General features: G+C 51.0%; 1 protein-coding gene across 1 annotated transcript; it reads right to left on the reverse strand.

Annotated features, from left to right (window-relative positions):
* Positions 1–431: 431 nt before the first annotated feature.
* LOC144603102 (butyrophilin subfamily 3 member A2-like) lies at positions 432–13,252 on the reverse strand. The gene is made up of 8 exons (XM_078416244.1): positions 13,192–13,252; positions 11,790–11,849; positions 10,946–11,293; positions 9,676–9,960; positions 7,966–8,085; positions 5,546–5,572; positions 2,465–2,491; positions 432–1,195 (listed from the first exon to the last, which is right to left on the reverse strand). The coding sequence occupies exons 2-8, from the start codon at positions 11,845–11,847 to the stop codon at positions 930–932; spliced, it is 1,131 nt and encodes a 376-aa protein (XP_078272370.1). The 5' UTR covers positions 11,848–11,849; positions 13,192–13,252; the 3' UTR covers positions 432–929.
* Positions 13,253–13,823: the final 571 nt, after the last annotated feature.

The following is a 13,823-nucleotide window of genomic DNA, read 5'->3' on the forward strand; positions in this document are numbered from 1 at the left end:
GAATTTTGGTGTCCATGCCCACCCCTGCAGTACTGCTTCGGGCCAGCAGGTGGGTTGCTGGGCCTTGAAACTTGAAACTCGGGCCCTTCTTCAGACCCTTCGGTCATCACTCTGAAGGTCTTCCTTGTGTGAGATGTAAAATGTGAGTGCTCACAATCACGATGCCAGGGACAAAGTCGTGGAAACAAGAAATTTATTCACGAGTCTGCAGAGCCAGGTGCCTCTCCAAACCGAGACACCCCGAGACAAAGACAGTGCCTTCTCTTTATACAGTACAACTTGGTTGAATCTCCCTCCCTTCTGCTGAATCTTCCTCCCCTTTGGGCTCCTTCCAATCAGAGCGCTGAGGTGCACAATCTTCTGTACCGCCCCCAGGTACCCCCCCCCCCCCCCCCCCCCCCCCCAGATCATACATTGTATGTGCATGGCAATTGGCAGTTCCCCACTCAGGGGCGTATTTGAAATATTCATTTACCTCGTTGAGCAAGCGCAGTAGTTATCCACATGACCCTTAGTTACCTTCACGACCCATTTCAACCCATCCCTGCTGCTTTGACACTCTCCTAAATTTATGGCCCTTTGTCCAGTCTGCCTCTATCCCCGTACCACACTCTCAGTGCTCCAACGAACACGGTGGTAGTTCAATCATCCAGCCTGTCTCTGTCTCTGACGGTTTAATAGCCCTGTCCCCGGCATAGTGGTAGTTCAATCATCCAGCCTATCTCTACCCCCGGACAGTTTAATAGCCCTGTCCTTGGTAGAGTGGTTGTTCCAGTATCCTGTTTCTGGTGGTTTAATCATCCTGTTTCTCACACTTGCATGTACAATCACAACATTTAAAAGGCACTTAGACGGGTGCATGGATAGGCTCAAACGATAGGATTGGCGTTGAGAACGGAGCCTTTTGTACACGTTCGACGGTCCGGAATTTATTCCCCGGCAGCACCTCCACCTCCTCTTTCCTCTCGACTGACGTGGACACCGCTCCCCGGCACCAGTCCCGATTCAATGCCACGCCCGCAGGCCAGTAATGCCGCTCCCGCGCTGATTTCGCTCGACTCCGTCGCCAATTCCAAATCTTCAAAGCAAACCTCGCTCTCCCGCCGATTCCGTTCGCTCGCGGTCGACCGCGTACTAGTTCGGTATTTCACCTCCAGTTTTGGGTGCGCACTTTTGTCATCCCGGGTCGCGGAAACTAGGGGAGACGAAGGCAGAAGGTTAAAGAGCGCTCCGGGCACGGCAAGTGACCACTGTGGCAGTAACAAGTGGCACAGCGCTGAGGGCGTGCAGCGCAGGTTCACCAGGTTAATTCCCGGAATGGCGGGACTGTCATATGTTGAAAGACTGGAGCGACTAGGCTTGTATACACTGGAATTTAGAAGGATGAGAGGGGATCTTATCGAAACGTATAAGATTATTGAGGGGTTGGACACGTTAGAGGCAGGAAACATGTTCCCAATGTCGGGGGGCGTCCAGAACCAGGGGCCAAAGTTTATGAATAAGGGGTAGGCCATTTAGAACGGAGATGAGGAAAAATCTTTTTCAGTCAGAGAGTTGTGAATCTGTGGAATTCTCTGCCTCAGAAGGCAGTGGAGGCCAATTCTCTGAATGCATCCAAGAGAGAGCTAGATAGAGCTCTTAAGGATAGCGGAGTTAGGGGGTATGGGGAGAAGGCAGGAACGGGGTACTGATTGAGAATGATCAGCCATGATCACATTGAATGGCGGTGCTGGCTCGAAGGGCCGAATGGTCTCCTCCTGCACCTATTGTCTATGCTGCCCAAGCGAAATATGAGGTGCTGTTCCTCCAATTTGCGTTTGGCCTCAGTCTGACAATGGAGGAGACCCAGGACAGAAAGGTCAGTGCGGGAATGGGAAGGAGAATTAAAGTGTCCAGCAACCGGGAGATCAGGTAGGTTCAGGCGGGCTGAGGCGGACTAAACTAAACTAAACTAAACTAAACTAAACTAAACTAAGCTAAACTAAAAAGGAGTCCCTGCCTGAAAAAGGCAGCTGGCATCATCAGAGACCAACATCACACCAGCCCAGCTCTCATTTCAATTGATCAGGTAGACAGACGCACAGAGTCTCTTGCCCAGAGTAGGGGAATAAGGAACCAGAGGTCATAGGTTTAACGTGAAGGGGGAAAGATTTTATTTGAATCTGAGGGGTAACTTTTTCCACACAAAGGGTGGCGGGTGTATGGAATGAGGTGTCGGAGGAGATAGTTGAGGCTGGGACTATCGCAACGTTCAAGAAGCAATTAGACAGGTACATGGATAGGACTGGTTTGGAGGGAAATGGGGCAAATGCAGGCAAGTGGGGCCAGTGTAGATGGGACATGTTGGCCAGTGTGGGCAAGTTGGGCCAAAGGGCCCCTTTCCACCCTTTGGTCTATGACTATAAAAACCTTTAGATAAATAAAAGTGTTTGCCATTTAGTTTGCATTTCAGTTCCCGACTTACATTCGTTTATTTTCTGATCTTGATAACCTGTAAAGAGAAATGAAAAGTTTAAAATTGGTCATTCATCAAATTACAATCCTTTCCTGCTGTTGTAAATTCGCGGGTTGATGTTCTGCTAGAAAGTATTTCGGATTGATTCGGTACAATAAATGCAGGGGGATTTCGGGCGGCTAGTTGGCGCGGCGGTAGAGTTGCTGCCTCACAGCGCCAGAGACCCGGGTTCCATCCTGACCGCGGGCGCTGTCAGTGTGGAATTTGGACACGTTCTCCCTGTGACTGCGTGGGTTTTCCCCAGGTGCACCGGTTTCCTCCCACTCTCCAAAGACGTGCAGGTTTGTCGGTTGATTGGCTTCTGTGTATTGAGCTAAGTTTAATTTTTGGCATGTGGATTGTCCCCAAGATACAGCTCTTAAGGATAGCGGAGTCAGGGGGTATGGGGAGAAGGCAGGAACGGGGTACTGATTGAGAATGATCAGCCATGATCACATTGAATGGCGGTGCGTACAGGCTCGAAGGGCCGAATGGCCTCCTCCTGCACCTATTGTCTATTGTCTATAATGTGTCTGACAAAACTAGTGTTCGCACGGACCTGCTGGATTGAAGGGCCTGTTTCCATGCTACAACTCCAAAAATAAGAATAAATACATGTATTCACCATCTATAGTAAGGCTTTAGACTTTAGAGTTACAGTGTGGAATCAGGTCCTTTGACCCACCAAGTCCACGCCAAACAGCAATCACCCTGTACACTAGCACTCTCCTACACAGTAGGGACTGTTCACAATTTTACCAAGTCTATTAACCTACAAACCGGTCCGTGTTTGGGATGTGGGAGCAATCGAGAGCACCCAGGGAAAAAGTAGGTGGTCACAGGAAGAACGTGCAAACTCCGTACAGACAGCACCTATAGTCAGTGTAAGAAAATAACTGCAGATGCTGGTACAAATAAAAGGTATTTATTCACAAAATGCTGGAGTAACTCAGCGGGTCAGGCAGCATCTCCGGAGAGAAGGAATGGGTGACGTTTCGGGTCGAGACCCTTCTTCAGACTGATGTCAGGGGGGCGGGACAAAGGAAGGATATCGGTGGAGACAGGAAGATAGAGGGAGATCTGGGAAGGGGGAGGGGAAGAGAGGGACAGAGGAACTATCTAAAGTGGGAGAAGTCAATGTTATCATATCATATCATATCATATATATACAGCCGGAATTAGGCCCTCCAAGTCCGTGCCGCCCAGCGATCCCCGTACATAAACACTATCATACACCCACTAGGGACAATTTAAAAAAAAAACATTTACCCAGCCAATTAACCTACATACCCGTACGTCTTTGGAGTGTGGGAGGAAACCGAAGATCTCGGAGAAAACCCACGCAGGTCACGGGGAGAACGTACAAACTCCTTACAGTGCAGCACCCGTAGTCAGGATCGAACCTGAGTCTCCGGCGCTGCATTCGCTGTAAAGCAGCAACTCTACCGCTGCGCTACCGTGCTGGGCTCATACCACTGGGCTGCAAGCTGCCCAAACGAAATACGAGGTGCTGTTCCTCCTATTTCCGGATGGGCCTCACTATGGCACTGGAGGAGGCCCAAGACAGAAAGGTCAGACTGGGAGTGGGAGGGGAGAGTTGAAATGCTCAGCCACCGGGAGATCAGGTTGGTTGAGGTGGATTGAGCGAAGGTGTTGAGCGAAGCGATCGCCGAGCCTGCGTTTGGTTTCGCCGATGTAAAGAAGTTGATATCTAGAGCAGCGGATGCAATAGATGAGGTTGGAGGAGGTGCAGGTGAACCTCTGTCTCACCTGGAAAGACTGTTTGGGTCCTTGGATGGAGTTGAGGGGGGAGGTAAAGGGACAGGTGTTGCATCTCCTGCGGTTGCAGGGGAAAGTGCCCGGGGATGGGGTGGTTTGGGTAGGAAGGGACGAGTGGACCAGGGAGTTATGGAGGGAACGGTCTCTGCGGAATGCAGAGAGGGGAGGGGATGGGAAGATGTGGCCAGTGTTGGGGTCCCGTTGTAGGTGACGGAAATGTTGGTGGGTGATTTGTTGGATCCACTGGCTGGTGGGGTGGAAGGTGAGAACCAGGGGGGATTCTGTCCTTGACATATAGTCAGGATTGAACCTGGGTCTCTAGCGCTGTAAGGCAGCAACTCTACCGCTGCGCCATTTTTTATTTTGAAAAAAAAACTAGCTGATTTAATTTTATAGGTCTATTTGTGCCACAACACACAGATAAATACATAATAATCAATAATACAATAAGTTAATAACAGTAATATTAGGCGAACATATTAGTGCAAAAACTGAAGTCCGTCCATGCATTTAAAATTCTATTTTTTAACGAGTCAATGATTTTTTAATTAGTCAGTTCTGAGTAGGGTTGCCAACTGTCCCGTACTAGCCAGAACATCCTGCATTTTGGGCTGAATTGGTTTGTCCCGTACGGGACTGCCCTTGTCCCATATTAGGCCTGGGTGGCGCTGTAGGCCTGGACGCAGTAGGCCCGGACGGTGTGGGCCCGGACGGTGTGGGCCCGGACGGTGTGGGCCCGGACGGTGTGGGTCCGGACGGTGTGGGCCCGGACGGTGTGGGCCCGGACGGTGTGGGCCCGGACTGTGTGGGCCCGGACGGTGTGGGCCCGGTCGATGTGGGCCCGGACAGAGTAGACCCGGACAGAGTGGGCCCGGACAGAGTGGGCCCGGACAGAGTAGGCCCGGACAGAGTAGGCCCGGACAGAGTAGGCCCGGACAGTGTAGGCCAGGACAGTGTAGGCCCGGACACTGTAGGCCCGGACAGCGTAGGCCCGGACAGCGTAGGCCCGGACAGCGTAGGACCGGACAGCGTAGGCCCGGACAGCGTAGGCCCGGACAGTGTAAGCCCGGACAGTGTACGCCCGGAGGCCCGGGTGGTGCCTGACAGAGGTTGCGTAGCAACCCGCCTGCCGGCCCGGGCGGCCGCCATTGACGGAGCGGGAGCACGTGGTTGCTGGCTGGGTATGGGCACGTGGGGCACGGGGCGGTGACGTCACTTTGTCCCTTATTTGGGAGTGAGATAGTTGGCACCACTAGTTCCGAGCCAACTCACCTTCCAAAGTGCAAAGCAACTTCAGTACTGAAATCAAGAACATAAGGTGATGTTAGAGAGAGAGATTCAACAGATAATACCACATACAGTAAACACTCGTTATAACTGACCATGGGGGGGGGGGGGGGGGGTTATGTTCATAAATTGATGTTCATAGGAGCAGAATTAGGCCATTTTGGCCCATCAGGTCTTCTCTGCCATTCAGTCAAGGCTGATCTATTTTTCCCTCCCATCCTCACTCTCCTGCCTTCTTCCAATAACCCCTGACACCCGTACTAATCACGAATCTTTCAATCTCCACCATTTAGAAGGATGAGAGGGGATCTTATTGAAACATATAAGATTATTAAGGGCTTGGACACGCAAGAGGCAGGAAACACATTCCCGATGTTGGGGGAAGTCCCGAACCAGGGGACACACAGTTTAAGAATAGAACTCTTAGTGATAGCGGAGGCAAGAGATATGGGGAGAAGGCAGGAACGGGGTACTGATTGTGGATGATCAGCCATGATCACGGTGAATGGCGGTGCTGGCTCGAAGGGTCGAATGGCCTACTCCTGCACCTATTGTCTGTTGTCCAAAAATCTCCATTACTGTCAAATCCATGTGGTCGTTGATGTGTAACAGGAAAAGCATTGATGTGCAGGCACAATAGACAATAGGTGCAGGAGGAGGCCATTCAGCCCTTCGCGCCAGCACCGCCATTCAATGTGATCATGGCTGATCATTCTCAATCAGTACCTTCGATTCCTCACGGACATGTGGAAGCAAGGCAGCCTGTACCATAAAGGACTGCCTGAGCAGATGGAGTTTGTAACTGAGGTACATGGTCACAGAGTCATAGAGTGATACAGTGTGGAAACAGGCCCTTCGGCCCAACTTGCCCACACCGGCCAACAATGTCCCAGCTACACTAGTCACACTTGCCTGCACTCGGTTCATAACGCTCCAAACCCGTCCTATCCATGTACCTGTCTAACTGCTTCTTAAACGTTGGAATAGTCCCAGACTCAACTACCTCCTCTGGCAGCTCGATCCATACACCCGCCACTCTTTGTGTGAAAAAGTTCCCCTATCACATTCCTATTAAATCATTTCCCCTTCACTTTGAGCCTATGTCCTCTGGTCCTCGATTCCCCTACTCTGGGCAAGAGATCCTGTGCATCTACCCGATCTATTCCTCTCATGATTTTATACGCAGTGTATGTGAATCCCATTTATCGACTAATTTTTGTTATGTCGAATCTCAATTTATATGGAAGGTATCACAAAATGCTGCAGTAACTCAGCAGGTCAGGCAGCATCTAGGAGAGAGGGAATGGGTGACGTTTCGGGTCGAGACCCTTCTTCAGTCTGAAGGTATTTATTCACAAAATGCTGGAGTAACAAAATGTGTTACTCCAGCATTTTGTGATACCTTCAATTTGTACCAGCATCTGCAGTTATTTTCCTACTCAATTTATATGGAGTTCAATAGAAATGTTAAGACACAAAATGCTGGAGTAATTCAGCGGGTCAGGCAGCATCTCTGGAGAAAAGGGACAGTTGTGGTTTCGGGTCGAGACCCTTTTTCCTTGCTACTCAGTACAAAATGCTGATCAGGCAAAAAAATCAAATGTATAGAACATTCCCAATAACACCCAGTTTCAATTTGAAGAAGTCTGAAGAAGGGTCTCGAACCAAAACATCACCATTCTCTCCAGAGATGCTGCCTGTCCCACTGAGTGACTCCAGCACTTTATGTCTAGCTTCAACCTGTACATTTTGCTCACACAGGTTTTTACAGCCCTTTACAGGTCCTTCTGCAGTTGTACAGGGCCCTAGTGAGACCTCACCTAGAGTACTGTGTGCAGTTTTGGTCTCCAAATTTGAGGAAGGATATTCTTGCTATTGAGGGCGTGCAGCGTAAGTTTACTAGGTTAATTCCCGGAATGGCGGGACTGTCATATGTTGAAAGACTGGAGCGACTAGGGTTGTATACACTGGAATTTAGAAGGATGAGAGGAGATCTTATCGAAACGTATAAGATTATTAAGGGGTTGGACACGTTAGAGGCAGGAAACATGTTCCCAATGTTGGGGGAGTCCAGAACCAGGGGCCACAGTTTAAGAATGAGAGGTAGGCCACTTAGAACGGAGATGAGGAAAAACCTTTTCAGTCAGAGAGTTGTGAATCCGTGGTATTCTCTGCCTCAGAGGGCAGTGTTTGCCAATTCTCCGAATGCATTCAAGAGAGAGCTAGATAGAGCTCTTAAGGATAGCGGAGTCAGGGGGTATGGGGAGAAGGCAGGAACGGGGTACTGATTGAGCATGATCACATTGGATGGCGGTGCTGGTTCGAAGGGCCGAATGGCCTCCTCCTGCACCTATTGTCTACTGTCTATTAATGGAGTTTTGCTGAACGTTTTTTTTTGTATCTACCTTTAACCTTCCGACGTTTTTGCCTGTGGTGAAATATTTCTAAAATGATGACAATAATGAAGAGAATGAAAACCGATGAGGAAACTGCCATCCATCTGTTGGTCCGAGGGAAAAAAACACCTGCAAAATAAAATTTTAAAGAATCAATGGACAATAGACAATAGGTGCAGGAGGAGGCCATTCGGCCCTTCGAGCCAGCACCTCCATTCAATGTGATCATGGCTGATCATTCTCAATCAGTACCCCGTTCCTGCCTTCTCCCCATACACCCTGACTCCACTATCCTTAAGAGCTCTATCCAGCTCTCTCTTGAATGCATTCAGAGAATTGGCCTCCACTACCTTCTGAGGCAGAGAATTCCACATATTCACAACTCTCTGACTGAAAAAGTTTTTCCTCATCTCAGTTCTAAATGGCCTACCCCTTATTCTTAAACTGTGGCCCCTTGTTCTGGACTCCCCCAACATTGGGAACATGTTTCCTGCCTCTAACATGTCCAACCCCTTAATAATCTTATATGTTTCGATAAGATCCCCTCTCATCCTTCTAAATTCCAGTGTATACAAGCCTAGTCGCTCCAGTCTTTCAACGTACGACAGTCCCGCCATTCCGGGAATTAACCTAGTAAACCTACGCTGCACGCCCTCAATAGCAAGAATATCCTTCCTCAAATTTGGAGACCAAAACTGCACACAGTACTCCAGGTGCGGTCTCACTTTCGGCATGTTGTGTAGTGCAGTGAGTGTAGAGAATATGTCAGAAAGAACTGCAGATGCTGGCTTACACCGAAGATGGACGTAAAATGCTGGAGTTACTCAGCAGGTCAGGCAGCATCTCTGGAGAAAGGGAATCGGTGTCGTTTCGGGTCGGAACCCTCCGTCACACTGCAACCTTTCTTCCAGTTTGAAGAAGGGTTCTGACCCGAAACGTTACCCATTCCTTTTCTCCAGAGATGCTGCCTGACCCGCTGAGTTACCCCAGCACTCTGTGAAACGTCACCTATCCATGTTCTCCAGAGATGCTGCCTGACCCGCTGAGTTACCCCAGCACTCTGTGAAACGTCACCTATCCATGTTCTCCAGAGATGCTGCCTGACCCGCTGAGTTACCCCAGCACTCTGTGAAACGTCACCTATCCATGTTCTCCAGAGATGCTGCCTGACCCGCTGAGTTACCCCAGCACTTAGTATTTGGTGTCTATCTATGAAAGGCAAAGATTAAATGGATGTGGAGAGGATGTTTCCACTGGTGGGAGAGTCTCGGACCAGAGGGCACAGCCTCAGAATTAAAGGGCGTTCTTTTAGAAAGGATTGGAGAAGGAACTTCTTTAGTCAGAGGGTAGTTAATCTGTGGAACTCATTGCCACAGAGGGCTGTGGGGACCAATTCAGTGGATATCTTTTAAGGCAGAGAAAGACAAATTCTTGATCAGAACGGGTGTCAAGGGTTATGGGGAGAGGGCAGGAAAATGGGACTAGGAGGCAGAGATCAGCCACGATTGAATGGCGGAGTGGACTGGATGGGCCGAATGGCCTAATTCTACTCCGATAACTTGTGAACGTGTCTATCTTGCTCTGGGTGAAGTTGTGAAAACCATCTCCAGAAGGAAAGGCACAGAGGAACCATTACCCGAAACCTGACAAACAGGAGGCGAAAAGTTTGGAAATAACTTTTAGTTGCAAAGCGATGAAAAGTTGTGCATTTACACACACCTGATATTTCAAAGAGAGCCTCCTCCTCTTTCCTCAACACATTGTTCTGCATCAGGCAAGAAAATCTGTTCACAGAACCACTTGTTACTTCAACTCGATTCAAAACGGTGAAGAGGCCAGTGGTCTCATCTCTCTCCGTTGTCCCAGACTGTCCCGTTAGATTCGTTCCATCCCCATTCATCCACCGAACATGCGGCTCGGGGTACCAGCCATCGGACTTGCACGCCACTCGAATGCCCTTCTGACCGACTCCTTCCAGCAGAACCCAAGGCTGCCGACCCATGCCTGCAAAGCAAGTGCAATCGTCAAAGTGCAATCATTGACTGCTGTCACTGAGTCCGTCCTCACCTTCTCCATCATGGTCTGGTTTGGCAGGAAATATGTTCTACCCGCTGCATAGGGGTGCCAACTTCCTCACTCCCAAATATGGGACAAAGGGTGACGTCACCGCCCCACGCCCCACGTGACCTCAGCCAGCCAGCGGCCACGTGCTCCCGCTCCACCAATGGCGGCCACCCGGGCTGGGTGGCGGGTTGCTACGCAACCGCCGTTAGGCAGCGTCCGGGCCTACACTGCCCGGGACTACAGTAGCCTCCGGGTTACATTGTCCGTGCCTACAGCATCCGGGCCTACAGTGCCCGGGCCTACAGTGTCCGGGCCTACAGCGTCAGGGCCTACCGCGTCCGGGCTTACCGTGTCCGGGCCTACTGTGCCTGGGCCTACAGTGTCCGGGCCTACAGTGACCGGGCCTACTACAGCGGGCCTACAGTGCCCAGGCCTACAGTGTCCGGGCCTGCAGTGTCCGGGCCTGCAGTGTCCGGGTCTGCAGCGTCCGGGCCTGCAGCGTCCGGGCCTGCAGCGTCCAGGCTTACCGTGAATGGGCCTACAGTGAACGGGCCTACAGTGAACGGGCCTACAGCGTCTGGGCCTGCAGCGTCCGGGCCTGCAGCGTCCGGGCCTGCAGCGTCCGGGCCTACAGCGTCCAGGCTTACCGTGAATGGGCCTACAGTGAACGGGCCTACAGTGAACGGGCCTACAGCGTCCGGGCTTACAGCGTCCGGGCTTACCGTGAACGGGCCTACAGTGAACGGGCCTACAGTGAATGGGCCTACAGTGAACGGGCCTACAGTGTCCGGGCTTACAGTGAACGGGCCTACAGTGAACGGGCCTACAGTGTCCGGGCCTACAGTGTCCGGGCCTACAGTGTCCGGGCCTACAGTGCACTACCAAAGTAAAAGCACTTTGAAACGTCGTAGTCAGATGGTCTAACCTCCCACATGAAGCCGGATCTTCGCTTCCTCGTAGTCTTGTTTGAAATCGATGAAACAGCTGTACACCCCATCATCAAACGCATTTGTGTTCTTCAGTTTAAGCGAGGCATTTCCGCTGGAAAGCTCTTTGTTAAACAGCTCTGTCCTGCCACGGAAGACTCGGTCCTGGGCAGTCAGCAGGTCATGTCCATTGGCGTATAAATGCACTGGCGAAGAAAAGTTGTTTTTGAACCATCGGACCTCCAAGTTATTCAGGGGTGTTTCTGGTTCCGTTTGGCACTCCAGCAAAGCATCTTTACCCACTGAGACCACCGGGTCAACCTTCGGACCAAAAATACGGACCTTCACTGATAAAATAGAAAAATTCAGACAACATCACTACAGGAAAGTACGCCCATCAGACAAAACATTATGACCACTGACAGGCGAAGTGAATGACATTGATTATCTTGTTACAATGGCACCTGTCAAGGGGTGGGATATATTAGGCAGCAAGTGAACAGTCAGCTCGTGAAGTTGACCTGTTGGATGCAGGGGAAATGGGCAGGAGTAAAGACCCGAGCGGCTTCGACAAGGGGCCAAATTGTTCTGGCCAGACGACTGGGTCAGGGCATCGCTGAAATGGCAAGGCTTGTGGGGTGCTCCCGGTCAGCAGTGGTGAGTACCGACCGACAGTGGTCCGAGGAGGGACAGACCACAAACCGGGGACAGACAGGGTGTTGGGCGCCCAAGGCTAATCGATGCGTGAGGGCAACGAAGGCTATCCCGTCTGGTCCGAACCGACAGAAGGCCGACTGTGTAAAAATACAATTAAATAGTAAGGCATGAGAAAGACAAACTTACCTGATAACGTTGGATGAATACAGAGTAGGAACAAAATATTGATGTAGCGTCCATCCATCACTGTAGAGAAAATATTTAGAGGTTGATTTGTACAGCTAATATTGCCTCCAGAGTAATATGTTTACAGATCTGTTGTCCAAATATAGGCACAAAAAGCTGGAGTAACTCCGCGGGTCAGGCATCATCTTTGGAGGAAAGGTATAGGTGACGTTTCGGTCGAGACCTTTCTTCAGACTCGGGAATGTGGGAAATAGAGTTACAGAGAGATAGACAATAGACAATGGACAATAGGTGCAGGAGGAGGCCATTCGCCCCTTCGAGCCAGCACCGCCATTCAATGTGATCATGGCTGATCATTCTCAATCAGTACCCCGTCATATGTTGAAAGACTGGAGCGACTAGGCTTGTATACACTGGAATTTAGAAGGATGAGAGGGGATCTTATCGAAACGTACAAGATTATTAAGGGGTTGGACACGTTAGAGGCAGGAAACATGTTCCCAATGTTGGGGGAGTCCAGAACCAGGGGCCACAGTTTAAGAATAAGGAGTGGGCCATTTAGAACGGAGATGAGGAAAAACTTTTGCAGTCAGAGAGTTGTGAATCTGTGGAATTCTCGGCCTCAGAAGGCAGTGGAGGCCAATTCTCTGAATGCATTCAAGAGAGAGCTAGATGGAGCTCTTAAGGATAGCGGAGTCAGGGGGTATGGGGAGAAGGCAGGAACGGGGTACTGATTGAGATTGATCAGCCATGATCACATTGAATGGCGGTGCTGGCTCGAAGGGCCGAATGGCCTCCTCCTGCACCTATTGTCTATTGTTGTGATAATGCCTGCCCCAACTACCTCCTCCGGCAGCTCGTTCCATTTATTCATTCAGCATCTCTGGACAGAAGGAATGATTAACATTTCGGGAGGAGACCCTTTTCCAGACACTTCAGACCCAGTCTGAAGAAACGGTCTTGACCCAAAACATCACCCAATTCTCTCCAGGGATGCTGCCCGATCTGCTGAATTACTCCAGCACTCTGTAAACATCACCTATCCACGTTCTCCACAGATGCTGCCTGACCCGCTGAGTTACTCCGGCACTCTGTGTCTCTCCCTGTGAACCAAGTTCCTTGTGGTCTCTCCAGATTCTCTCAAGGGACAGACAGACTCGCCCTTCCCTCACTAACTCCCGGTACCCCGAGGGGGGGGGGGGGCTGTGGATCGGGCAGAAGCGACACCTTCACCTGTCCCTGAGCCCCCGCTCACCTGTGCAACCCCCCCCCCCCCCACCCCAACCCTCCCACGTCCTCTCCCTCGTCCCCCAATCGTTCCCCAGGGGGGGGGGGGGGGGGGGGGGCAGGTTCTGCAACCGGAGCCCGGCAAACAGCGCGGAGAAATCGGGCTCAAAGTGACCTCTTCCTTCAACCGAGACCCTCAAGGGCGACCGTCCGGAGAAGAGATTAAAGCAGTTGCCTTTTCCGCGAACGTGGAGATTGGGCGGAGCGGAGAGAGTGAAAATAAACCACAAATCAAGGGTCACATTAATGGGTTGGGCTCAACTTGCCCGCACCGGCCAACAATGTCCCAGCTAGACCAGTCCCACTCCCACCTGCCTGCGCTTGGACCATGTCCCTCCAAACCTGGCCTATCCATGTACCTGTCTGTTTCTCCTTCTCCCCATACCCCCTGCCTCCGCTATCCTTAAGAGCTCCATCTAGCTCTCACTTGAATGCATTCAGAGAATTGGCCTCCACTGCCTTCTGAGGCAGAGAACTCCACAGATTCACAACTCTCTGACTGAAAAAGTTTTTCCTCATCTCCGTTCTAAATAGCCTACCCCTTCCTCTTAAACTCACACGTCCTAGTCTGTTTCTTAAACGTTGGGACAGTCCCAGCCTCAGCTACCTCCTCTGGCAGCTTGTCCACAAAATGCTGGAGTAACTCAGCGGGTCAGGCAGCATCTCAGGGGAGAAGGAATGGGTGACGTTTCGGGTCGCGACCCTTCTTCAGACACTTGTTCCACATACACCCACCGACCTTTGTGT

This window comes from Rhinoraja longicauda, chromosome 19 (assembly GCF_053455715.1).
Source record: "Rhinoraja longicauda isolate Sanriku21f chromosome 19, sRhiLon1.1, whole genome shotgun sequence".
NCBI lineage: Eukaryota > Metazoa > Chordata > Chondrichthyes > Rajiformes > Arhynchobatidae > Rhinoraja > Rhinoraja longicauda.

Excerpts from the sequence above, each read along its gene's own strand:
- LOC144603102 (XM_078416244.1), bottom strand. The coding sequence starts at position 11,847 with ATGGATGGACGCTACATCAATATTTTGTTCCTACTCTGTATTCATCCA. Across the intron at positions 11,294-11,789 it reads TATTCATCCAACGTTATCAG|TGAAGGTCCGTATTTTTGGT; the intron begins GTAAGTTTGTCT and ends CTATTTTATCAG. Across the intron at positions 5,573-7,965 it reads AAAACGTCGGAAGGTTAAAG|TACTGAAGTTGCTTTGCACT; the intron begins GTAGATACAAAA and ends TCTTGATTTCAG.